This window comes from Procambarus clarkii, chromosome 31 (assembly GCF_040958095.1).
Source record: "Procambarus clarkii isolate CNS0578487 chromosome 31, FALCON_Pclarkii_2.0, whole genome shotgun sequence".
In the NCBI taxonomy this organism is placed as follows: domain Eukaryota; kingdom Metazoa; phylum Arthropoda; class Malacostraca; order Decapoda; family Cambaridae; genus Procambarus; species Procambarus clarkii.
In genome coordinates, this window is record NC_091180.1 from 29,163,594 (window position 1) to 29,191,087 (window position 27,494).

General features: G+C 40.0%; 1 protein-coding gene across 1 annotated transcript; it reads left to right on the forward strand.

Annotated features, from left to right (window-relative positions):
- The first annotated feature begins 1,091 nt into the window (after positions 1-1,091).
- LOC123758797 (protein DEK) lies at positions 1,092-24,615 on the forward strand. Its single transcript, XM_045743501.2, has 8 exons — positions 1,092-1,249; positions 5,898-6,174; positions 7,031-7,188; positions 11,635-11,789; positions 12,926-13,067; positions 18,097-18,426; positions 22,311-22,463; positions 22,765-24,615. Exons 1-8 carry the CDS (start codon positions 1,214-1,216, stop codon positions 22,774-22,776), a joined length of 1,263 nt encoding a protein of 420 aa, XP_045599457.2. The 5' UTR covers positions 1,092-1,213; the 3' UTR covers positions 22,777-24,615.
- The last annotated feature ends 2,879 nt before the right edge of the window (positions 24,616-27,494 follow it).

The window sequence follows — 27,494 nt, forward strand, 5'->3', positions numbered from 1 at the left end:
CTCATTCAAAAATAAAACCAAAAAGTACCTAATTTCATCTTCATAGTTTCCTACCTAGTGCTTGAAACTCGCACTGTATCTAGTGCTACCCAATTCCTCAATGTATGTACCTATGCCACATAACTTTACCATTGTAGTCATTGCTGTTATCTTATATCATGTTATACACATAGTTTGCTACATTATATCTTGCAATAATCCTCAAATTATGCTAAAATGTACCTGTGGATAACCCTTAATTTACTTTAATGTACCTACTTTTTTTTTTTTTTTTTATCAAATTTCTTATACAATATATTTTTTATAATCTATTACAATTTATTTTTTTTATTCTTACAATGTATTTTTTTTATTCTTACAATGTATTTTTTTATTCTTACAGTGTATTTTTGTACTTTCTTACAATGTATTTTTATTCTTTCTTACAATGTATTTTTATACTTTCTTACAATGTATCTATACACATTTTTTTTAATTTTGCTAAAAATTACTTCTTAAAATTATATGTTAGATTAAGGGTTAGATTAAGGATCTGCCCGAAACGCTATGCATGCTTGTGGCTTTACAAGAATGCATAACTTCAATGCTCTCATAAACCCAATGTATCTTCTGGTATATATATATACAGTAAGTTGAGTAGTAAGGGATATATGAGAGGAGGAAGACTAGGAGGATCTTAGACAGCTTCCAGCGTACGGAACCTTGCAAACAATTTTGAATTTTAACAAATTCATACAAATTTTTGTGTTTGTTTTTGCTTTCCCGGGATCCTTGTAAGATGATTTCTCACCTTAGTGAGATGAGAGGAAGTTAGGAATAATGTGTGAGAGAAGAGAGGTAAGGGAAGAGTAGGGAGGGAGAGAGAGAGAGGAGAGAGAAGATAATAAAACGCAGTGAGGGAGGATGTTGCAGACCAGTTCCCCGTGCAATACGCACACCTCCCTCCCTCTACCACTCTACTCTCTCCACTCCTAGCCTTAACCCTCACACGTGCTTGTGGAAGGCTTGGATGGTATGAGTAAGAAGTGTATGAGCGAGAGTGAGTGTATAAGGTGGTGGTGAGGGAGAGATGAGAGCGTGCGGGGCGGCGCGCGTCACTTGTCAGGCCCGGGCGCCCTGGCTCCTGATTGGTCAGTTTTGACAAGCGTCGTTTACCCGCCATTTCTCTCGCCAGTCGATTATATACAGGTTACGGAGCCTCTGCCACCCAGCCATGTCTGACGACGAGACCAAACAGCCAGTGGAGGAGGTAAGAGGCTGGGAGGGTGTTGGAGGAGTGGTGGAGGCGGGTGTTGGAGAGGAGGAGTGGTGGAGGACCGCCTCTCACCCTCCAACACCACCAACCACGCCAACACCAACCACTCAGGCACGCTCGGGCTATTTTTGAATTGTGGCAGCTTGCTCCTGGGGGCAATGATGATTACGCGTGGCTGGTTAATAAAGTGTTGGAGGAGGTGGTGGTGGAGGAGTAGTGTTGGAGAGGGTAGCGTGGGGCCGTGAGGGAGAGGGAGACAGGACCCGTACCTGCAGCCGGGCACGTCCATGCTCGTCAAGGTTCCCTCCTGGTGGTGGTGTCCAGGGTCAGGGTGAAGGGTGAGGGAGGAGGAAATGAGGGAGATGGTTGTGGTGAGGGAGATGGTGCCCCTCTGGGGGTGAGGGAGGTGAGGGCAGGGCATGCCATGGTCCTCCTCCCTCGTGGGGCCCAAGCTAACTTGACCTCAAGCATTACTGTTGCAGCAGTTGACATGTTGCATGAGGTGTTGCCACCGCCAGGATATGCACTACACCACTCTCCTTCATCAACTCCTGCCTATACCGAGGCTTGTGGCCACTTGATGCCAGTCCGGGGTTTGGGTAAAGCTTATTGTTACCTACACTATATCATTGGTCCTATTTTGTGTTTTCCTGCATCAAAGTAGCAGTATCTCGTGGGATGGGAATAAAATTATCCTCCCCGTGTGTACCACAAGTGTACCACAGAGCGGCGCCCTATGATACCACGCATGAATGCATCGCCAACGGCCCAGTACCCGTGTAGCGCACGCTCCCCAATGTGTTCGCAGTGTATTCCGTCCGTAATCGGGGGACAGCTCGTCGCAATTCTTGTAATTACAAGAATGCTATTATTATAGCATACTGGCTTACTCCTTTCTCCTGGTAATTACTTTATATTACATACATAAAATGAGATCTTTTAAATCCTGTACATATTTCATAACCGTTTTGTGCAGGGTATATGGCATGAGGATGCAATGTACATTACCATCTGAGAGTAGCTTGCATGGCCGGCTAGCTCTCCGGGACGCGTCGCCCCAGCTTCAGTAGAGGTTGCTCAATGTAAAGTGATAAATTGTTATGCTTTTCATTTATTCCACATAAAGACCATGGCAAATTAAATGCTGCCGTATTTAAGCTATACCACATCTGTTAACAGGTCTTTTACAAATTACTATACCAAAAGCATAACAATCATACAAGAAAATTAATGAATGTGCACTTGTTATATAATGATTTACCAAGTGCAGCCAACATTAGTATATATACTGTATATCCTAATGTGAGAGTTCTATATGTGTACAAATGTTTTGAGTACTGTATATATATCATTTAAAGTAATGAAGGATCTAAAAAGTTACAAGCAGCATACAGTTTATTCAGTAACCTGAAAAGTGTGTTTTAACCTAATAATTTATGACGGTAATATGGTGAAGATATTCTGCATATAGTCAACTTTATTTACCTAAATTAAATTTAGTTTCTTGTTAAATGTCATGCAGGTCAGTGTTCAATCCCCAACTCTTTGTTTGTTTATTTATTTATTAATTTATACAAGAGTTCTTACATTCTTGTACAACCACTAGCATGCATAGTTTTTGGGCAAGTCCTTAACCCTAATTTTCCCTGGAATACGGCCCACCAAATCAAATAACAACCGGGTACCTGCTGGTACCTGGTTGTTAAACGATTCACGACACCCATTAACTGCTAGGTAGACAGAGGCTACAGGTAATGATTAGTGCCAAGTAAATCCTCCCTGGCCAGGATACGAACCCAGGCCAAAGCGCGCGTGAAACTCCAGGCGAGTGTTACCAATTGCGCCACAGGGAATGTTCAAGTGATTGCACCATTCTTTTCCCCAACTCATCCCTAAATCCTACCCGAAAAGGCAACCTGGTTGTTGTTGAGATTCTTAATTTAATAAATTATGGCCACTCGATTCTTACTGTCCAAGAATTCACCAAAAAACTTATTGTAGCGGTGATTGCTGCTTGACTTCCCACTCCACTCCCCACTCCACTCGTGCTTAACACTTCTAGACGTTGGTGAACATTAACACCCTCATTCAGTTTACTGTGAGTATAATGATTACATTCACACATTAATAAAATATGTCTCTCCAAAGTTTTAAATTCTTAATATTTATTGCAAGGTTGTAACTACATTTTCATAACTTAATCACTTGCTATACAGTATTCACTCGGCATACAGAATTGGTAATCCTAATGTTGCCATAAACAAAATTCAATACTATCAGACATCCTCTGGCTTATGTAATATGCTTGCCCGAGACTTAATGAGTGACTTTGGTCGGATTCTAGATGTGGAGGGAGTCAATTTGAAGGGAAGTGGACAATTATTATTAACTTAATAATTGCCCATATTCATCATGTAGGAATTGTAGACCTGGTTGTAAACCAATTGGCAGGTCATGTTAAAGGGAAAACTAGTAAGGTAAGATGAGATACAACAGGGAAAGCTCTTGAGCCTGCAAATCATTATTAATTGTATAAATTACTGCAGAATGCTCCTGAATTGTGTTCATTAGTACAGTATTCCATTTTAAACTTAATTTAACTTAAGCTATCAGTAACCATTACAGAGGTCTTGGTATTATGTACCTAAATGTTCTACAGATTGAATTACAATTAATAATTTTGCAGTCCCAGTGGTAATGTGCTTGCCTGGCATTTCGTGAGAGCTTTGGCCTGGGTTCGTATCCTGGCCGGGGAGGATTTACTTGGCGCCAATCCTGAACTGTAACTTCTTCAGCCAGCAGTGAATGGGTACCTGGTTGTTAAACGATTTGGCAGGTCATTTTTCAAGAAAAATTAGGAATAAGGATATGCCTGAAATGCTGTGTACACTAGTGGCTGTATAAGAATGTATGAGCTCTTGTATGTACAGTATTAAAGAAATACATTGGCAAGTGCCCAGCATACAGATATATCACTAAAAACAATACATTTAAACCTAAAGTCTTGGCATGGCACGTGACCAAAGAATAACACTCGGTATAATGACGTGAGTGTAATGTGTATAAACATATATAGTCTATGCTTACTAATTTGAATCACATGGGGACGACCCCTATTCGAGTCAGACGAAGATTTTAATTAGCCAAATTTCTTATGATGTACTGTATGTCCAGTAACATTCTCTTTTTTTTACTACAACCCACATAACTTGTATTTTCACATACAATAAACATAAATTTTCAAGTTTAAGGAAGGATCTTCAGAAGATAAATTAAAATGAAAACAGAAATTTCAGTTTATAATAACAATAATTAATTTTGTTGGGACAGGAAGCCAGAGTGTATTCATACACTGACTTTTATCGACGTCAATCTCAAGTCGAATTACTTACCCCGCCCAGGATGCAACCCCACAAGAAGCTGACTAATTCCTGAGTACCTATTGAGTGCTAGGTGAAAGGAAATGTGCCCAACCATTTATGTCCCACCCGGGATTCGAACCCGGAATTCTTGATTGTGTTCTTGATAATGAACCTATAATGGGTTGGGTTCTTGATAATGAATAATTCTAGATAATGTCTGCTTGATTGATGAAGGACTTCATATCTGTTGATTTACCTAAACTAATCTAATTGCAATCCTTCCTGTTGCAGTTCTTAGTTCTTCACTGCAGTTTGTCTTACTAACTCTGCTTTGCAAACCATTTACACAGCTATGTCTAACTACACACGCACATTTCAAGGTTTTTCTGTTAGTGCTTGCTCCCTCATTATTGTTTACGTATTACAAGTATTCTTTAAGTTTCCTGTTATCATATGCAGTACTTGTGCCTTCTCCTCAATCATGGACAGCACTCCTAGTGGAATGACCATATTCACACGGTTCAGTAACTTTTAGCTTATCTTTAATTGATAGTGTAAGTTTGTTCCTTTTAACGACCCCCCCCCCCCCATCCCTCCCAATGTTGATTACTGCTGCTTTCAGTGTTAGAGAAGAATTCTTGTTTTTTATATACTAAACTTTATTATAATAAAGAAATTTTCAGTACTATAGTGTAATACTATGTATGCTCATGTTAAGAGAGAACACAAAGGTAGGTAAGTTTACTGGGCCAGGATGGGTTAGTTCAGGGCATGATTCATAGGCTGCCAGATAGAAAAATTAACCCCCCCTTTTTTTAGCAGGGAAATACACTATACAGCCTGTATGTGTGTTGTTTTAACACTCGACTATTATTTGTTTAAATAAAGATATAGTATATCTAATATTAATACATTCTTTTAATGTAATTTGTGTTATGAACCAGGGCTACCTCATTTTGTTCATTAACCCGACAACAATGCCCAGTATGTAATATTAAAATACCTCTACCACAATTCAACAGATGGGTTGTTTCCATTAAAAATGTGATGTACAGTATTAGGCAAGAGGACATGTATTATGGCAAACACATGCATGTTGGACCTACTGTAGATAAACTTAGACCTATGTCTAATTTTTTTTATTTTCAATGTTAGGTATAATTTTTATTTACATTTTGTTAGTGAAGTACAGTATTATGTATTATCAACAAAATATAATATATTCTGGTTAGTGCCAACATGTCAGACTGGCTGTTCACTTTGCCATTTACTCCTTTCAGACAACAGATGGTGAAAAGAAAAAAGATGAGGAAGTTAAGGAGAAGGAGGAGGAGGAGGGTGAAGAGGAGCGGCAGGAACCTAAAACTAAAGATAAAGAGGACAAGTTAGATGAAAAGGAGGAGGAAGAAACAAAAGAAGAAAAAGCAAATGAGGAGGAATCAATGAAAGAAGAGGAAGATAATGAAGAGGAGGAGGAAGAGGATGAAGAAGAGGACGAAGTGGAGAGAAAACCCCAAAAAGAGGAAGTAACCACAACACCCAAAAAAGAAAAAGATAGTGAGTTATAATTTTTCCTTCATTACAATTTTTTTTTTGGTAGACCTATTGCATAAAATTTGGGGGATTGTATGTAACAATTTGGAAAACATTTCACTCGCATCATCACCCCTTTCTTTTCACTTTTGTCAATTTCAGAGCCTTTGGTATGCACAGAAATTTGAGTCTTGTTCTTAACCCTTCTGCTGCTCAGGGCTTAATGGCCTTCAACACTGCCAGGTGCAAAAAAAAAAAAAAAAAAAAAATCAACTTATAAAAGTGTTCATTTGTGTTCCCAAAGCATAGGGAAATTTTTTATTGTATTTTCTAATGATGTAAATGAGCCGAGACCTTTGCCGATGACTTCATCAAACATGATCACTCGAGTGTGGTGCATCTCTGAGGCGTCGCACGATGCATTCAAGCCACCCGAATTGACGCGAATTTATTTTTGCGGCATTATTTACAGTATCTATGGCATCTTATTTAAAATCTTATTTAACATGGTGTTCTGTAGATTTTAAGGCAACGAGATTAGGTCATTTATTATGCACCTCATATCCATCTCAATGGGAGGTAGTGGAAAAGCTTTCAGCACATAATTGGCTCAGGAACCGGATCCTAAAATTCATGTAGCTAAGCAAATTAGTCTTGACAAGCTAGTTGAAGCTTTTAGTGAATTATTACATCAAAAATTTTTGCGAGAACTCGACCAGCAATAAGGTTGTATGCATTTTTTTTCTCTTTTTTTTTTTATAATCTTTTAATAATTTTCTTAATGTTTTTTCTGGCTGACTAGCTAAAAGTTCTGTGTAACAAATTAGTATTTGGAGGATATATTAAAAATAAATGTTATTGCATGTTTTTATTTTTGCAGGTGAAGTCCCCTTGTACGATCAGCCACTAGAGATGAGTGGCAAGCGGGACAGAAAGAAGGTTGAACGTTTTGTCCAAGAAGCGAAAAAGGAAGAAGTAGAACCTACAGGAGCAGGAGTACCTCTTGGTGACATTCCCTTTATTGATGCCATGATCACTGTAAGTTGATGATGACTTTATCATTGTAAATTTTCTTTCCTGTAATCACCAGTAATAACAAGACGAGTGCCACTCTTAGTTTTATAGAAATGTGACCACCTAGGGATACCTTATGTTATCAAAACATATTTAGATGACACTGGCCTTCGTTAATATATATGAGAGAAAGTCTGTATCTAAGATTGGAGGTCAGATGCATGGGACTGGCCTGGCCCAAATTTCACATATGAAGCATGTGGGCCAGTTGATGTAGACTCCAGTGCCAATTTTAAGAGATATCAGCATATAAAACACAAACGGCCTCTTGGTTGAGTGGACAGCGCTTGGTGGGAGGTAGTCCTAAGGGCCCCGGGTTCGATTCCCAGTCGAGGCAGCAACAATTGAGCAGTCTTTCACCTGATGGCCTGTTTACCTAGCAGTAAATAGGCACCCAAGAGTTAGCTGCTGTGGGCTGCATCCTGGGGATGTGTGTACTCGCCTATTTAAGCTCACAGAGGGTTGAGCTTCGGCCCTGGTCCCATCTCTCAACTGTCAGTCAACTGGTGAACATATTCCTGAGCCTATTGGGCTCTATCATATCCACATTTGAAACTGTATGGAATCGGCCTCCTCCACATCATGTCCTAATGTATTCCATGTGTTAACTACTGACACTGAAAAAATTCTTTCTAACCTCTTTCTATGGCTTATTTGGGTACCAAGTTTTCACTTGTTCCCCCTTGTTTGCATACCACCCATGCTAAAAAGTTTACCTTTATTTAACCTCTGAATTCCTGAGGATTTTATAGGTGGTGATCATGTCTCCCATAACTCTTGTCTTTCAGTGTCGTGAGGTTTAGTTCGACTAATATTTTCTTGTAGCTCATAGACCTCAGCTCGGGGACTAGCCTTTTGGCATATGTCGTGACTATGGGTGGACATAACCTAGACTGCTATGTGAGAGTTGTTTTTGGGCGTTTCCTCCATATTCGAGGATCTATGCATATAGGAATATGGTTAATAGATGAAAGTAGATTAATAAAATAAAGAATTATGAGGTTCTGGGGAGTTAAGAAGAAAATATTGTTAGTAGTAGTCAGAAGTCGTTGTGCTTCCTCCTGGTCAAGGTGGGGATTTCCCAGGAGGTCTAGTCTGTTTGCGAAGTCTAGAATGTGTTAGAGGAAGTGGTGTGGTCGAATCGGCATCTTTCAAGATGGATGCCCAGAGGATGACACAAAGCTGTGACTTGTATTTTTGTCTATATCTGATATGAGAATAAGGAAAAGCAGTGGTGCAAGGACTGTAACTTGAGGTACAGAGCCTTTAACTGCGCTTGGGCTCGATTTTATTTGATTGGCTGTTACTCTTTGTGTTCTGTTCGACAGGAAATTGAGTATCCAGCGTCCTACTTTACCAGTTATTCCCATTGACCTCATTTTGTGTGCTATCAGTCCGTGGTCACATTTGTCGAATGCCTTTGCAAAGTCTGTGTATACTACATCTGCATTTTGCTTTTCTTCTAGAGCTTCTGTGATTTTGTCATAGTGGTTGAGTAACTGTGACAGACAGGATCTTCCCGCTCTAAATCCATGTTGTCCTGGGTTGTGTAGTCCATTATTTTCCATAAAACTAGAAATTTGATTCCTAATCACTCCTTCAAAAACTTTTATTATGCGAGATGTTAGTGCAACTGGTCAATAGTTTTTTCTTTTTGCCAAGGCTTTACTACCCCCCTTGTGCAGCGGAGCCATATCTGCTGATATCCAGGCTCTTTCTCCATATGCTGAGCACTCGCACTACTGGTACTTTACATTTCTTAATGAATACAGTATTGAATTCCACGAGTCCAGCCCAGGAGCTGAGTGCATGGGCATATTGAAATGGTAAATGGTGGTTTTTTTTTTTTACACCACATGCATATAGTTGAGTGATAAATTACTAGAATTTTTAAGTAGCAAGTAGTTCCGGACTACCATGGATGTAATCGGGAGAAATTTAATTCTTTGAATAACATATTACTGAGGCGAGTTTGATGATTCCACATAGATTAGGTTAGTGGAATGAATGGTGCAGTGAATGCCATTGTGTGAGTGAGTACCATTGATATTGATATATACTACATGATTTATTAGTCTTAAGTAGGAACAAAAGAATTATTGAGAGACTAGGATTTTAGATGTGATATTCTCATAGATGTTTATTGACATTATCACAAGTTGGTTTATGATATTCATATGTATTGATTGTGTTATTGAAGCTATTTAGAAAATTATATTTAAATTTGATGGACTGATATAAAAATGTTTATGTACTACTGAGATGAAGTGCTAACAGTTTTATGTAGTTGATTTTACAGTGTTGATATCCATGCTCTAAGAGAATTTATTATGAGATTAATATAGAATGTGATAGGACTGTGTGATTTGCAAGAAACAAATTTGTCAGTAGAGAAGCTTTAATGATACTTGAGTGTAATGATACTTAGTGATAGCACAGTGAGTAAACTTGTGGTTAAATATAGAGCACTTGGCTGTCGAGGGCAAATCATATTGTGAAATATTTATATCTAGAGAAGTAGTGGTTTTGCAGAGTAGATATATTAGATATCTTAAGTACATATTTCTTGATTACTGTTGAGTATTGAGTGAAGTGTCTTGTATATATTTATTTTCTAGTAAAGTATGAAAATCAGATTAAGTGTTATTGTTCCCTGCTTTGGCAACCTTGTGGTGGAGTTAAACTTACCAAATTGGGTCTGTACTTGCTGGCTAGCCTGATATAAGACTATCTTGGGAAAGTTTTGGAGTTGAGGCTTTCAGATAAATTGCAGGAAACCAAGGACATCAGGAAAACCAACTAGTGTGATTTCATGACTGGGTGGTTGGCAATTCCCACACCCTGATTTGGCATTTCCTGGAGTAGCATACTTGAAAATGTAGCCACCTCTCTCTCGCTGGTGATAGGTGTGTGTGTTTTTAAGTAAGGCCTGGACTCACTGTTCCAGTCAGGAGGCCCTGGTTAACCATTACATCTGGAGGCTCTTGCTGGGATGGCTGGCACAGTTCTTGTCAGTAATGTTCATCATCTACATATGATCTACCAGAATACAGAATTATACGAACACATTTGCTGATGAGGCTTGGTTGCAAGGGCATATACGAAACCTAGATGATTGTCATGCCCTTCAAATTTACTTAGATAAAATAAGTGCTTGGAGCACCATGTGTTAAATGGAATTGATTGTGAATAGATGCCATGTTATGGAATGTGGGATAGGAGGAAATAGACCACACACAACCTGCAAATTATGTGGAAAGGACTTAAAGAACTCCAACAAAGTAAGATCTGGGGTGGTTCTGGGTAGTAGATTGTCACCAGAGGAACAGATAAAGGACATTGTGCAAGGAGCATATGCTACACTTTCCAACTTCAGAATTGTTTTCTATTACATTGGCCCAACCACTTGGACTGGACAGTAGGGCGACGGTCTTGCTTCATGCAGGTCGACGTTCAACCTCCAACCGTCCAAGTGGTTGGACACCATTCCCCCCCCCCCATCCCTTCTCAAATTCTTATCCTGACCCCTTCCAAGTGCTATGTAGTCGTAAATTGTTCGGAGCTTTCTCCTGATAGTTCCCTTCCCCTTCAGTTACATGAATGGTGATATACTAAAGACTTGAGACCAAAAATGGAATATGCAGCAGTTGTATGGTGCTCATATCTCAAAAAAGCACATCAATAAACTGGAAAATGTGCAAAGGCATGCTACAAAATGGCTTCCTGACCAGAAAAAAAGTTATGAAGAGAGACTAGAGGTATTAAATATGCCAAACTAAAAAATGGAAGAAAAAGAGGCATTTTGAGTGCCGAACAGGAATTGACGACCATACTGTATTGACAGAGGAATTCCTGGAACAGCAAAATAATTTTTCTTTATTTGAGGAAGAGGAAAATAAAAAGATAAATCCTAAACAGAAAAAAAAGGAACAAGAGATCATAGATTTATGCTAAGGAAACAAAGAAGACAAAAAAATATTAAAAAGTTTTCTTTTGCAAAAAGTGGTAAACGATTGGAACAAATTAAATGAGAAAGTAGAGGACAAAACCGTCAGTAGTTTCAAAGTGTTACATGATAGTGCTGGGAAGATGGGACATCTTGAGCGTAGCGCCTCATCCTGTAATTACACACAATGGTGCAATTATAATTAAGTCTGAAATATTGGTTGTGTTGTCCCATAGACTTAGCAGATTAAATTCATTACATAATTTTTGTGAATGTTTGAAGAGACTGGAAAGGAGACAGAGGATGGGGGAAGGATCAGGGCAAAGCCAGACCCCCTCTTATTACTGTTACAAGTTTTCTAATATAAAGTACTGTACAGTAGTTCTAATAGTTTCATTTGGAGAAAATTTATATGAAACTTAAAGCATTGTTTATGTTAATAAAGTAATATTTTTCTTCTACAGAAAATGCAAGCAGATGAACTTAAAGTTTTACATAGAGTTGCTTACAGTCGACCAGGAAGTGGGACTGAAATAAAGAAAAACCTTCGTAAATTCAATGGATTTCCCTTCACAAAAGATGACAAAAAATATCAAAGCAAATTAAGCACTGTGGAAAGGTGAGTACCCTAGTAATATTCTGGCATCCAAAAATATTTAAGCAGAATATTACGTTTTAGATAATTTTACTTATTTTGTCACTCGTTTTCTTTTAAATTCTACAAGAACATATGAAAAATAAATTGCACAAATTTTAGGAACTACTGTAATATCATGGCTGCATTTCAATTTGAAATTTGTATATCTTAAGATTATTTTTTTTATTCTATATTTTTAAACCTGAGCACAATTGTTCCATGTAGGCAGCCCTCATATCTGCAGTTCTAAATATACTGTATATAATTTCAAATGTAGTTTATAATGGGAATACTATATTGTGTATGGCAAAAGTATTTCAACGATTCTATACAGGTATATTTCTGTGGATATAAAGAATTTCATATTAATTATACTGTATTTTAATTTTATCTTATTAAGTCATGATCATTTTATCTATAATACCTATATAAAGTTTTCCCTTCTAGGATTTTAGGCAAATCATCAATGTTTTATAATACTCTTTAAATATTTATGTGAACAATTCCACATTAAAATTCTTTTAATTATTGACTATGTATAATAACAAGGTTCATCCATTTATATGGGTGACATGTATTTTGTACCTAAACATCCTATTGGTTAATACTGTATAAAAAATGTTGGTACCTGTATTTATATACTTGACTAAGATAATCTTGACTAAGTAGTCACTGAAACATTCTGTTAATAGAAGACAGTACAGCGATGCCTCCTGAATGGAGGTGTTGTAATAGTAGTAGAGAAGCAGTGTGTGTGTGTGCTTGTATCTAATGATTGTATGTAATAAATATTCTGAATATTTTGTTGTGGTGCTTTCTTGTGAAGGTACTGAGATTTTATCAGCTAGTTTGAAAGACAATGCATTGCTCTCTGCATCTTCTTTTTAGTCTTTATATGCTTCCCTTTCTTTCTTGATACATATTTGATATTCCCAAGCAATCAAACTCTCTTCCAGAAAAGTATATAAATAGGTTGCGATGGTAAAATAGTAGCATTATTAATATTTTTAAAAGATTCATGTAGTTGTACATTTTTTGCATTAATCTAATTTATAGTTACTAATTTGGAAGTACAGTCTGCTATATTTTGTTAATAACTGAAATCATTTTCTTGACAGAATAATAATGTCCGAGCTCAAGAAGATATTGATGATTTTAGGCTTGGAGCGGTCTGGCATCAAAGGAGAGATTGTAGAAAGACTAATGGCGTTCATGCTTGACCCACAGGATACTGGGAAGAGACCTCCGAAATCTGTAAAGGTAGCATGATGTTTGAGTGTTTTATGTGCACTCATTGTTATTTATTTTTGTGTGTGTTTTATTTTTAAGTTGAATATAGTTGGATGAAATTTATTCTATCATTAGGTGTAGGTATATAGTTTGTTAAAATGAACTGTTGTGCTTTTATTTATATACTCTGTGTGTGTGTTTGTGTATGTATGTGTGTACAGTATATATATATAATGTCGTACCTAGTAGCCAGAATGCACTTCTCGGCCTACTATGCAAGGCCCGATTTGCCTAAGAGGCCGAGTGATTTTCCTGAATTTCAAAAAATTGTTTCCAATTTGGTTATTTGAATTATCATTATTATATTATATTAACACTTTGGCGTACCCCGCGCGCCACCCCTCAACTGTGCGATATGGGACCCAGGGTGCCACGGGAGCGCGCGTAAATTTTGAAAAGTGTATACTCTCTTCAACTTTGTCACCTTAATTCTTGTCCTACAAGATTAAATTTTGTATCATTGTGTTCGCAATAGAATTCTCTACAGCACTAAATGCATATAAACTCCAAAAGCCCGGCTAATTACCCGCAGCAAAAAGAGAAATTGTTAGAATTTTTTGTTAGTTAGAAGCGATTACTAACCCATTGTTAGAAGCGATTACTCTAGATGAAAGACTCAGATATAGAGGTGACAGCAGAGGAGGTAATGAAACAGTTGACAACACTGGATGCAAATAAAGCTGTTGGACCAGACAAAGTATCACCGTGGATACTTAAAGAGGCAGTGCAGGCTCTCAGCGTGCCTCTGGCAATGATCTTTAATGAGTCACTTATGTCAGGAGAATTGCCCAGTTGTTGGAAGGAGGCAAATGTTGTACCGATTTTCAAGAAAGGTGATAGGGAGGAGGCACTTAACTACAGACCCGTATCACTGACAAGCATCCCCTGCAAAATACTTGAAAGAATAATTAGGCTAAGACTTGTTGAGCACCTGGAGAGCATTGGGTTTGTAAACAAGCACCAACATGGGTTCTGGACAGGGAAATCATGCCTAACAAACCTTTTAGAATTCTATGATAAAGTAACAAGGATAAGGCAGGACAGAGAAGGCTGGGCGGACTGCATATTTCTTGACTGCCAAAAGGCCTTTGATACAGTACTGCACATGAGACTGCTAAACAAACTTGAGAGGCAGGCAGGAGTAAGCGGAAAGGCCCTAGTATGGGTGAAGAACTACCTAACAGGAAGGAGCCAGAGGGTAATGGTAAGGGGCGAGAAGTCAGACTGGCGAACAGTAAGAAGTGGAGTACCTCAAGGATCGGTGCTGGGACCAATCCTCTTTCTAATTTACGTAAATGATATGTTTACAGGAGTGGAATCATACATGTCAATGTTTGCGGATGACGCAAAATTAATGAGAAGAGTTGTGACAGACGAGGATTGTAGGATCCTCCAAGAGGACTTAAACAGGTTGCAGAGATGGTCAGGGAAATGGCTACTGGAGTTTAACACCAGTAAATGTAAAGTTATGGAAATGGGATCAGGTGATAGGAGACCAAAGGGACAGTACACAATGAAGGGGAACAGCCTACCTGTAACGATTCGAGAAAGAGACCTGGGAGTGGATGTGACACCTAATCTAACTCCTGAGGCACATATAAATAGGATAACGACAGCAGCGTACTCTACACTGGCGAAAATTAGAACTTCATTTAGAAACCTAAATGAGAAGGCTTTTAGGGCGCTTTACACTGCCTACGTGAGACCTGTCTTAGAGTATGCCGCGCCATCATGGAGCCCCCACCTGAAGAAACACACAAAGAAACTGGAGAAGGTTCAGAGGTTTGTGACGAGCCTTGTCCCAGAGTTATGAGGGATGGGATATGAAGAGTGTCTGCAGGAACTGAACCTTACGACACTAGAGAAAAGAAGGGAGAGAGGAGATATGATAGGGACATATAAAATACTCAGGGGAATTGACAAAGTGGAAATAGATGAAATGTTGACACGTAATAATAACAGAACGAGGGGACATGGGTGGAAACTGGAAACTCAGATGAGTCACAGAGATGTTAGGAAGTTTTCTTTTAGCGTGAGAGTAGTGGAAAAATGGAATGCACTTGGGGAGCAGGTTGTGGAAGTAAATACTATTCATACTTTTAAAACTAGGTATGATAGGGAAATGGGACAGGAGTCATTGCTGTAAACAACCGATAGCTGGAAAGGCGGGATCCAAGAGTCAATGCTCGATCCTGCAAGCACAAATAGGTGAGTACACACTTTTCATAGGTATGCCACTTGGCTAGTCTTAGAACTAAGAGGCATGAGCTACAAGGAAAGGCTGCGTGAGATGCACCTCATGATACTGGAAAACAGAAGAGTAAGGGGAGACATGATCACTACTTACAAAATTCTCAGAGGAATTGACAGGGTAGATAAGGATAAACTTTTTCAAACACGGGTGGTACGCGAATAAAGGGGGACAGGTGGAGACCGAGTACCCATATGAGCCACAGGGGTGTTAGAAAGAACTTTTTCAGTGTCAGTAGTTAACAAGTGGAATGCATTGGGCAGTGATGTGGTGGAGGCTGACTCCATACACAGTTTCAAATGTAGATATGATAGAGCCCAGTAGGTTCAGGAATCTGTACGTCAGTTGACGGTTGAGAGGCAGGACCAAAGAGCCAGAGCTCAACTCCCGCAAGCACAGCTAGGTGAGTACACACACACATACATAGTGGAACCTCAGTTGAAGAATGCCCCTCTTTACGGATGATCTCTCTTCTCCCCCCCCCCCCCATCATCCTCACAACTATTTTCTTAGATTGAATTTACCACTGACTTTCTTGGGACCCATGGCGTGATATATAATAACTTTTGTTAAAAAAGCAGGCAAACAATGAAATTTTTCACAGACTTCAAGTGCAGTTGTTATTATGCGGGATTGACTTTTAAACAAACTGAGAGTGCTTTGCCCCACGCCTGCAGCACCACATGCTTTTTCAACCCATACACGTACGAACAGACGTCATCTTCCAAGTAAACCATTGTACACCAATTCAAATTTTACGTTGAATTTGACGTCGTATGCCAAAAAAATTGTGCTCTAGGGTAGTGGTCAACCGAAGTTCTACTAATTGTAATAAAAAATCTATAAAAAGAGTGTGTGCTTGGTGCTATCCTTGCCCAATATTCCAATATGACACATGGTAGTGTGTCATTCAGTTAGGGTTAACCTAACTGGTTCTCATTGCTACCGAGAAATATGAGCATCAATAATTACCTCCCCCCCCCCTGCAATTTTCATAAAGTCTGAAATTGGAGCATTGCCTGCACTATACTGGGTTATGCCTCAGCTCTGATTCCTTTTATTCATCATCTACCCTGAGCCTGTATGCTGAAACAGGAGTCTTGTCTCTACAGGATTGTTGTGATCGTTACTGTCTTCGCTGCCTTGCGAGCTCCCTGTAGTATCCTCACTTGGTTCTGCTGTGCTTTGACTGTTTCCCCCATGTGGGCCCTCTTCCCTTTCACAACCTTCCTTTGTTCAGATGTCTCACTTGCAAGATTCCATCCCATTTTGTTTGCAATATTTCCTCGTGTAGTTCCATCTGCCTCCGTGGAGGGTCTGACTTGCAAAGTTTTGCAAAACCTTGACCCACATCGTAAAGGCTTCTACCTCTCCAACCGTTATGAAACCCCATTTTCTTGAACACTTTTTTTTGCATTCTGTTGCCCTCTTCACAGATGGGTCTCAATCTGCTGGTGGTGTAGGCTTTGTTTTTCCTGAACAAACCTAAATGCACCACCTGCTTCCCGTGCCTAGCATCTTTATGGCTGAACTTTATGCAATCCTGTATGCACTTCAACTGCTTTCCGAATGTAACGTTCCTTTGTCATTGTGTTTGACTCCTGCCCTGGAGTCATTTAATCCTATGCATCCTGTAGTAGTAGACATTAAATATCGGCTATTTCTTATCTCCAGCAGATTTAAGACTGTTGAGTTCCCAGCCATATTGGAATTACATTAATTGAACATGCAGACACTGCCGCTAAAGAGGCTGTCTGTTCTTGTCCTATTTCAAAAAAAGGCATTCCTTATTCAGACTACTACCCACTTGGTCATTCCACAATCCGTGACTGCTGGCAGGGTCGCTGGTTCGAGGTTACAGGTAAACAGCACACTCTCAAAAGTAACATATCCTCAAGCCTCTCTCCTAACATTTTAATAGATGATGGGAAATGACTTTGGCCAAGTTACATATGTCATACATGCTTAACTCCTGGACATTTAATAGAATGCTATCCTGCTTCTTACTGTCTGAACTTCATTGCCCCACTGACAATCCTGCACCAACCTTGTAGAATGTCCCAATTTTCAGGACGATCGTATGTCTTGCTTTCCTAATTTCCAAATGTCTCGAAAAATCTTTGGTGAATCTGATTCCTTTTGATATTGCTCGCCTTATGTGTTTTTATTCTCATGTTTGTCATCCTGAGTGATATTTAGCCAAAACCAGCGATACTGATGGTGCTACATAGTCTCTCCAGTTTGGTGCCTTATTTTGATGCTGTACTTTCCATAGCATTTTTAGCTGTCTGTATTAAATTTTCAGGAGGAGAGGGGATACTGGGAGAAAGGTCGAGAGGGAAATGGGAGAGACGTGCACAGCCAGATACCCCATCTAGTATAATATGATATGAACGAGTTATTGTAACTAAAAAGATACCCGGAGCAGGTGTGGATGTGGTTTTCCTGGGAATAAATTATCCATATGTAAACTATCATTTACATATGTATGGTCAATGTGTACTTGACGCAGGAACAAATTATGCTCAGCTATACGTGTAGTACAAGTGCTAAATGCAATTTTTTAGTGAGAATAGTGTGGAGGTATGTTAAAAGATACTGTATAAATATTAAAGAATGCCTTCATTGTTTCTGAGTAGTAGTTATAATGCTGTTTAATTGTTGGTGCTGTTATTGGGCATTTCTAAGGTAATAAATATAATGTCACTGCAGAAATATATGTTTTTTAATTAAAATTCAAACTTTCAGAAAGGTAAAGGACCAAGAGGAAGACCAAGGAAAGGGCATGATAAAAAGAGAGAAAACAACACATCTGTGAATGACTCTGGAAGTGGTGGAAGTGAGAGTGGAGAGTCAGACTCTGAGGAGCAGGAGGAGGAAGATGAGGAGCCTGAGGAGGAAGAGGAGGAAGAAAAGCCTAAGAAGGCACCAAGGAAGACCCCGGCCAAGAAGGCACCAGCAAAGAGAGCAGCATCTGCTAAAAAGGCTACGCCTGCTAGGCGATCCAGAGCTGCAGAGTCTGATGATTCAGACTCTGATGATGAACCATTGGCTAAGAAAGTTAAACAACCTCCCTCAGTGAGTATTTTTGTGGATTTATTAAATGCATGGTGATTTCATGGGATAATTTATTTACTTTGTGAGGAGACACACATGAAAGCATTCACAAGATATCACACATCAATTTGAAGATGTCTGCATGTGTGTGATTTAAATTCTAACATAAATTTTCATGATTGTGATATTGCAAATAACATAAATTAGCTATCAAACTAGTACGGTCCTCAGGCTATCTGGATTATCTCAGGTTATCTCAGAGTCTAACTCAAATATTTTTATGAATTTTTATGAAGTATTTGTCATAGTAGTACTGTTGAAACCTCATTCCTATCCTAATGACCTTGCATTTGTTTGGTAAGCGTGCAGCCTGGAAGAGGCACCGCCGTCAGCAGACGACCGATTCTTTTCTTTTCTTTCAGAAAGCGAGTGCGGTGGCCCGTAGGGCCATCCGTACGGCTAAACGTGAATGTTGGATTTCTTATGTCTCCACAATTACGTCCGAAACTTCCCTGCCACAGATCTGGAAGCGTATCCGCAAGATTGCGGGCAAGTTCGTTCCCGATGTTTCCCCGGTCCTTCACCTCCGTGGTACTCTTGTGGCGGACCCGTTGCAGGTCGCTACCGAACTGGGTTCTCACTTTTCTTCTATTAGCTCTGGTCTTCATCTTCCCCAATCTTTCCTTCTTCGTAAACCTGTCCTTGAGTCTCGTCCTTTAGATTTCTGCACTCGTCTTCGACTTTCCTATAACGATCCCTTCTCTCGCTGAACTTCGTTCTGCCCTGGCCCTCTGCGGTTCTACGGCGGCGGGCTCCGATGGTATTCATTATGAGATGCTTCGCCATCTCCCTCCGTGCACGTCTCGGTATTTACTGAGTTTGTATAATCGGATCTGGGAGTCGTCGTCAGTCGCTGAGGACTGGCTCGATGCCGTTGTCCTCCCTGTTCGCAAACCAGGGTCTCTGGGAACTTCCCCTAAGGACTCGCCCTATTGCCCTCACAAGTTGTGTCTCCAAACTCTTTGAACGTATGGTTAACGTTCGTCTGATGTGGTTCCTGGAACACCATCACCTCCTCTCCCCTTCTCAGTTTGGTTTCCGCAAGTGCCGCAGCACGACAGATGTCCTGGTGAACTTGGAGGTCTATATTCGTACTGCTTTTGCTGCGAAGACCTCCGTTGTTGCCGTCGTTTTTGACCTGGAAAAGGCTTACGACACCACTTGGCGATATCATATTCTATCTCAACTTCATTCTTTTGGCCTTCGTGGTCATCTCCCTCTCTTTCTCCGCAGCTTCCTCTCTCGTCATTCCTTTCGGGTGCGCCTTGGTACCGCTCTCTCTGCCTCTTTTCAGCAATACGAAGGTGTGCCCCAGGGTAGTGTTCTGAGCACTATTTTTCTGGTTGCCCTCAATGGTCTTCTTTCCTCTCTTCCTTCAGGTGTCTTCTCCGCTCTCCATGTCAATGATCTTACCCTTTGCTGTCAGGGTGATGATTCGCCTCTCCTTCAGCGCCGGCTTCAACTTGCAATTGATGCCGTGTCATCTTGGGCCACCGATCATGGCTTCAAGTTCTCTACTTCCAAGACTTGTGCCATGACTTATACGCGGAAATGGGTCGTTCTTCGTCCCTCTGTCACTTTATGGTCATCCCCTTGAGTACAAAGATTCCGCGAAGCTTTTGGGGTTATTCCTTGACACTCGTTTGTCTTGGTCTCCCCATATCTCTTACCTCCGTGTTGAGTGCTTTAAGGCCCTTACCCTCCTTCGGGTCTTGTCCCATACTTCTTGGGGGGCAGATAGGCGCACTCTCCTTGCTTTACATTCCTCTCTCGTCCTGTCTAAGCTCGATTATGGTTGCCCTGCTTACTCGTCTGCTTCTCCTTCTACTCTTCGCTGTCTTGATACTTTGCACCATACTGGGTTGCACCTCAGTTCTGGTGCCTTTCGTTCGACTCCCGTCCTTAGCTTGTATGTTGACACTGGCTTCCTGTCTCTCCAAAACCGCCATGATCGCTACTGTCTTCGCTATCTTGCGCGGTCTTTACAACATCCTTCCTCTCGCCTCTGTCGTGCTTTAACATTTACCCCTCCTGCGGGTCCTGTTCCTCTTTACCTTCTCCCTCTTTCTGTCCGGTTATCTCGCCTACAGGATTCTCTTTCCGTTCATATTTCTAATGTTTCTCCTCGTGTTGTTCCTTCTTTGCCCCCGTGGAGAGTCCCTCTTCCGCGGTTTTGTACTTCCTTGACCCGTATCACTAAAGCTTTTACCCCTCCTACGGTTCTAAAACGCCTTTTCCTTGAGCACTTTTCTTCTCACTCCCGCTCCGTTTGTCTTCACCGATGGGTCTAAGTCTGCGGACGGTGTTGGCTACTCTGTTGTTTTTCCTGATCGCACTTATGTGTGTCGCTTACCTCCGGAGACTAGCATCTTTACAGTGGAGCTTTATGCTATTCTCTATGCTCTTCGTCTCCTGCTTTCTCGTTGTCAGTCTTCCTTTGTAGTTGTTGTTGACTCTCGTAGTGCCCTCATGGCTCTCGGGTCCTTTAATCTGGTTCATCCAGTAGTTGTCGAGATGCAGCATTGGCTGTTTCTTGTTCACAGTAAATTTAAGTCGGTTGAGTTTTGTTGGGTTCCCAGCCATATTGGTGTGTCTTTAAATGAGCGTGCGGATGCTGCCGCCAAGGAAGCTGTCCGCTCTTGTCCCGTCTCTCGTAAAGGTATTCCATATTCTGACTTACCTGGTTATCCATTCCTCCGTCCTTACCCGTTGGCAGGCTTCTTGGTCGTCTGTTACTGGTAACAAACTACGTACTCTTAAATTTTGTGATTCCTCGTGGCCGTCCTCCTACCACCGTAACTGGCGATGGGAAACAGCTCTGGCGAGGTTGCGTATTGGCCATACTCGCTTAACCCATGGTCACTTGGAGCGCCGCCCAGCTCCTTATCGTCCTAGTTGCATTGTCCCTCTTACGGTCGTGCATGTCCTTCTTGAATGTCCTGACTTCCAGGACGAGCGTGTGTCTTGCTTTCCGACCGCCCCTTGCGGTCACCTGTCCCTCAATAGAATTCTTGGTGACTCGGATACTTTGATATCGTTCGCCTTATGCGTTTTTGTTCTCGTATTGGCATCCTTGGTGATATTTAGCGCCCTCTGATTATTCTGCGCATTTGATGGTGCTACATAGCCTTCCCGGTTTGGTGCCTTCTTTTGATAATTACTTACTTACTTGCATTTGTTTGGGTTAAAGTTTAGTAGCCATTTATCAGACCATTTCTGGAGACATTCATTTTTCACTGGACTGCAGTCCTCCAATTCTGATCCTTCTCATTATTTTAGCAGATCACCAAAAATTATACAAAGGAGCTTATTTCCTCTCTTCAGTAGCATGCAGATATTAATCAACAGAATTGCATTCGGTGGCGATACCTCATGTGCAGTTGGACATAATGATAAATCTGTAGGGTCAACACATTATTTGTTGATATTGAATAAGGTCAGAGTCAAGATCCTGGTCAAGAGTTTAACACCAGTTAAACTATTTTATTAAAATACCTACTGTAAATGAAAATGGTTCTTTGCTAGTTATGTATCTGGTGTATTTATACATCTTGCCATTCCAGTTGTCTTGAAGTTGATAATGGTGGTTACCGCCACCACCACCTCTGGTTCAAGCTCATTCCACTTGTTTGCTGCATCTCTCTATTTATCTAAATTTGACCTGAACTGGGATGTTTCGAATGCTCTCTCTCAAAAAGGAAATAAAGGCATTTGGTAAATCCCCCCCCCCCCCCCCCCACACACACACACACAAAAAAAAAAAAAGTTGGATCTGGTCGAATGAAATTGAAAGGTTAATACATACATTTTTTAAATTTACTTTGTATACTGTGTAACTTTTGCAGGATGCTGAACTCAAAATAATGGTGAAGAAAATTTTAGAAGGTGCCAATTTGGAAGAAGTGACGATGAAGAGTGTATGTCGACAGGTGTATGATAACTACCCAGACTTTGATCTTACACACAAGAAAGTCTTCATTAAGGAAACTGTGAAATCTGTAAGTATTATACATCAGCTAAATCATTGTACCTTCCTGCATATGCTATTTTACTATAAATTATATACCTATACCATTGCCCCCCCCCACCTTCCTCCTTTTGAAATAGATATATTCAACTATTGGCACAAGAAAAAATCTGCAAAATAGCAAAATTCTACATTTTCAAGCTATCTCAGAAGATGGCCTTGTACTAAAATTATTTTATTGTAAATACAATTTTAGTTTAACTTCATGTTCAGTATATACAATACAGTATAGAATTTTTCCCATGTGATGAGGGTTGACTTTCTCTTTTCAGATAATATCGTGATTGGTCAGCGTTACCAGCGTTAAGTATAGTACAAATTGTTCATATAATGCTTTTTTATTGTAGAGTTACACAAAATTATGAAAACCTGTACCAATATGGCAGTTAAAAATCTTTAACAAAGACCCCATCAATTATATGAAAATTATTTAATACATAGTGTTAATGGCACCTGCCTGTTTGTCACTTATCTTTCCTCCCTCACTCCATTTTTCTCTGTAATTGCTTTGACACAATTTATCAACTGAGCACATGAGAAGTTTTCACCTAAAACTTGACCCATTTATGAGCAACTGTGTTGTTTTCTCTCATTGTGTAATAGTTTTCCCAGTTTTTTTTTTTTTTTTCCAGTTCATAATATGAACACAGTTACCTTATTTGGCAAATAATTTGGTTCCTAAATTATAGCACTGCAGCTCACTTTCTTGCTTTTACAGCATTTTAATTAAACGTAGAATTAGGATTTACGATGACATTTCTTGGTTAAGCCTAACAGATGCAAAACATCAATAAAGTTTTTCTAATTAGTGTTGTTGTGCTTAAGATTGACTGGTTAACCTGGCTGTGTGCTACCTTAATTGCTCTTTTTGGCAAGAAGTATCACATGACATTTTCACCCCAAGATGGGTGCAGTGACAAATTATCTAAATTAGGCAGTGTTAAGAAACTATATACATTTATCTTGTTCATCTCTGGTCTGGTGATACTTTTTTGAGCCGAGATTGTATCAGACTATTAATAAATGTTAACTGTGAAGTAACCTGGGAATGTGGTTGACTTGCTTGGGGTAGTAGTAGTATTGCCCAGTGAGTGTAATATTCAAGTACATTCTTCTTTCAGTACTGCTTGCAGCTTTTGTGGCCAGCTGTCTATTTTCCCATAACTTATTTTCCATAGTTAGCCCACCATTCCAACTGGTATTCCCTAATATTTGAACACTTGAGTTTTATCTATAATGTTTACTGTAAGATGGTGAAATCTTTTTAATTTGCATTTACACTGCATTTTATTACCAGTTTTGGTGTATGTTGACCATGTTTCTCCTGTCATGCTGATACAAATTATTTGCCCCAGATATTACTTTTGTGCCATTAAAGCATTTTATATAATTGTTGGTTTTCATGTTACCATGAAACGGTTTTTATCATGAGAATCAAAGTTGAAAAATGGCAGTTTAATTTCTACTGTTTAGGATTCTCTTAAAAATTTTATCAGCTTATGTTAATATCAGAATTGTAAATGGGAGTTCTTGTACACATTATTAAATGTACCTCTAGACTATTTGTAGAATACATATATATATTTTTTTCTGTCCCTGCAATGCTGTATTTTTTTTTTTTTTTTTTTATACATGTGTAATAACTCGCCTATGCTCTTAAAGAATTTACATAACTTATAGAGATGTTAGGGATTTTGACACAAATTATGCGTGATGCACTTGTCATTTATATTAGAAAAAATATATATTTTTTATTGGCCTATTGTAACAGACACATTGGACAACATAACATATCTTATATTTGCAGTAAAAATTAATCTCCTTCAAATACTAAATATAGGGTCACGTCATTGGTTGTGTTAACTATAAAACTCCGTCAACTATATGTATACAGTACTGTAAATTACGATATTATTTGGAATCCGATTGTAAATGCTGTGGCATGTAGATATATTAATAAAATATTTTAGTCCAAACAAATAAAAGGGGGAATTGTGATCTGACATACACTTGGATCAATGTCCAGTATAAGGCTGGCAGGCATTTTACATAAACATTTTTTACCAGATGAGAGCATACCAATTGTAAGATTATTCTAATAAAGTAAGTTTTAGTTATTCTAATGTCTGTTTTACTGTGTGCTTTGCTGCATATCTTCACCATATGTATAAGAAATGGTAAGTAATTGTTAACTGGTACCAAACCTGGAAGGCTTTACTGTAATCTGTATATACAAAATTTAAATATTGGACATTACTAACAAGAGCCAAAAGACAAAAATCCGATTCCTTTGATATCGCTTATCAACGTACACATGAATAAGAGGAATCGACAGTTCCAATTGGCTTGATAAAGTATCAACAAATACCTCCATACCCCTGCCAAGCTCTCCCTTTCTTATTTTATTTATTTTTGTATTTATATATACAAGAGTTCTTACATTCTTGTACAGCCACTAGTATGTGTAGCGTTTCGGGTAAGTCCTTAATCCTATGTTCCTTGGAATACGACCTTCGAGAAGAATCGTTTTTACAACCAAATACCCATTTTCCTGTAGAGTTATACAGTTAAGGATTTGCGCCCAGTAAATCCTCCCCGGCCAGGATACGAACCCAGGACAAATCGCTCGATGAACGCCAGGGAAGCGTCTTACCACTACGCCACAGTACTCTCCCTGTACCAGATCCTCCCAGATCCCACGGGTCCCCCTTCCTAGGCCCCTCACATCCCAGACCCTCCCTGTTTTCCTGCTTCAGGGGAATCAATAGAACCCGAGGAAGGACAGAAGTCAGTTTCAGGGTGATGTACTCGAACATAGTTCACTTGCCTTGCTTGTAATCCCATCTAAGGGAAAGAGCGCAAGAAGTGAACCCAGATGTAATTGGATTCACAGAAACAAAACTCAGGAATCGTAACGAATGCAGGGTTTCCCCAGGACTACACAGTAATAAGGGAAGGTAGGGGAGGAGGCAGAGTGGCCCTACTAATGAAAAAGAAATGGAGTTTCAAGGAGATGGCTATCCCGGGCTGCGAGGGATTTAGAGACTTCATAACAGGCACCATGACAATGGGAAGACCAAGAATAGTAGTAGCAGTGATATATAACCCTCCACCAAATGACAAGACCCAGGCAAGAGTATAAGAACAGCATGGTAGTTAACACTAATTGAGAGGGCAGCCTCTGCTGCCTGTAGAAATGCATCTGCTCATCATGGGGGACTTCAGTCATGGAAGGATAGACTGAGAGAACAAGAAACTGCATGGAGAGCTAAACTATTGGAGGTGGCGACAAAAAATTTCTTAAGCCAGCATGTCAGGGAACCCACAAGAATGAGAGGAAATGAACCTCAGAGACTTTACCTAGTCTTTACTTTGAACGACTCCGACATGAGAGATATCGGTTTCGAGGCCCCGGTAGGAATGAGCGACCACAGTGTACTGACGTTTGAGTATATGGTTGAAGTTGAAATGAGCGACCACAGTACTGAGTATATGGTTGAAGAAGGGTTAAATAAATCGGAGGGGAACTGAAAACAAAAGTCTGGCATTCCGAAAGGGGGAAACTATGAAGAGAAGAAAATTCCTAACAGATATAACATGGGAAAACAGAGCCGAGAAGAAAGACGGCCCAAGACATGTTGGACTACATCACAGAAGTGTAAGGAGGCAGCAGACAAGTTTGTCCCGGTCCAAAAGGAAAACAACGAAATGCAGATGAGAAACCCATGGTTTAATCAGAGATGTAGGCTAGCTAAGCAGAAAAGTAAAAGGGCGTGGAAAAACTATAGAAATAATAGGACACTTGCGAGCAGAGAAAGATACCAGAGTGCCAGGAATATGTCAGGTTGAGAAGAGAGGCAAAAGTGCAATACAAAAATAACATTGTAACAAAGGCAAAGACTCAACCTAAATTGCTGCACAGCCACATCAGGAGAAAAACAACAGTAAAGGAACAGGTAATGAAATTGAGTTTACGGGCAGACAGATTCACTACAAACGACAAGGAAGTGTGCAAGGACCTGAATAAGAAATTCCAGGAGGTCTTCACATTAGAGCAAGGGGAAGTTCCAGAGATAAGAGGGAATAGTTAACCAGGAACTACTAAAAGAGAGATTACCAGTGGGGGATGTAAGGAAGCTCTTGCTAGAGTTGGATGTGACAAAGGCTATAGGCCCAGATGAAATCTCTATGGATACTAAAGGAAGGAGGAGAAGCACTGTGCCTGCCACTCTCCATAGTCAGTGTTTTTACATTCTTGTAAAGCCACTAGCACACGTAGCGTTTCGGGCAGGTCCTTAATCCGTATGTAACAAATCACTGGTAACGGGAACTGCCAACAATTTGGAAGATGGCTCATGTAGTCCAGATATACAAGAAGGGGGATAGATAGGAGGCACTGAACTACAGACCAGTGTCCCTAACTTGCACACCATGCAAGCTGATGGAGAAGATTGTGCAAAAAAAGCTAGTGGAACGTCTGGAGCGAAAGAACTTTGTAACACAGCATCAACATGGGTTAGTCTCCGTGGTGTAGTGGTAAGACACTCGCCTGGCGTTCCGCGAGCGCTATGTCATGGGTTCGTATCCTGGCCGGGGAGGATTTACTGGGCGCAATTCCTTAACTGTAGCCTCTGTTTAACGCAACAGTAAAATGTGTACTTGGATGAAAAAACTATTCTTCGCGGCAGGGGATCGTATTCCAGGGAACTGCCCGAAACGCTACGCGTACTAGTGGTTGTACAAGAATGTAACAACTCTTGTATATATCTCAAAAAAAAAAAAAAAAAAAAAAAAGATGCAAGTCCTGCCTCACAGGATTAATTGAATTCTACGACCAGGCAAGAAAGAAGAGGGGTGGGCAAATTGCATATTTTTGGATTGCCAGAAAGCCTTTTTGATACAATACTACACAAGAGGCTAGTGAAAAAGCTGGAGATGCAGGCTGGAGTGAAAGGGAAGGTACTCCATTGGATAAGGGACAGAAGCAACAGAAAACAGCGGT

Bases quoted from the DNA above. Each gene is read 5' to 3' on its own strand.
- LOC123758797 (XM_045743501.2), top strand. From the start codon at position 1,214: ATGTCTGACGACGAGACCAAACAGCCAGTGGAGGAG. The intron at 6,175-7,030 runs GTGAGTTATAAT...TTATTTTTGCAG, and splicing joins ACCCAAAAAAGAAAAAGATA to GTGAAGTCCCCTTGTACGAT. The intron at 18,427-22,310 runs GTGAGTATTTTT...TAACTTTTGCAG, and splicing joins AAGTTAAACAACCTCCCTCA to GATGCTGAACTCAAAATAAT.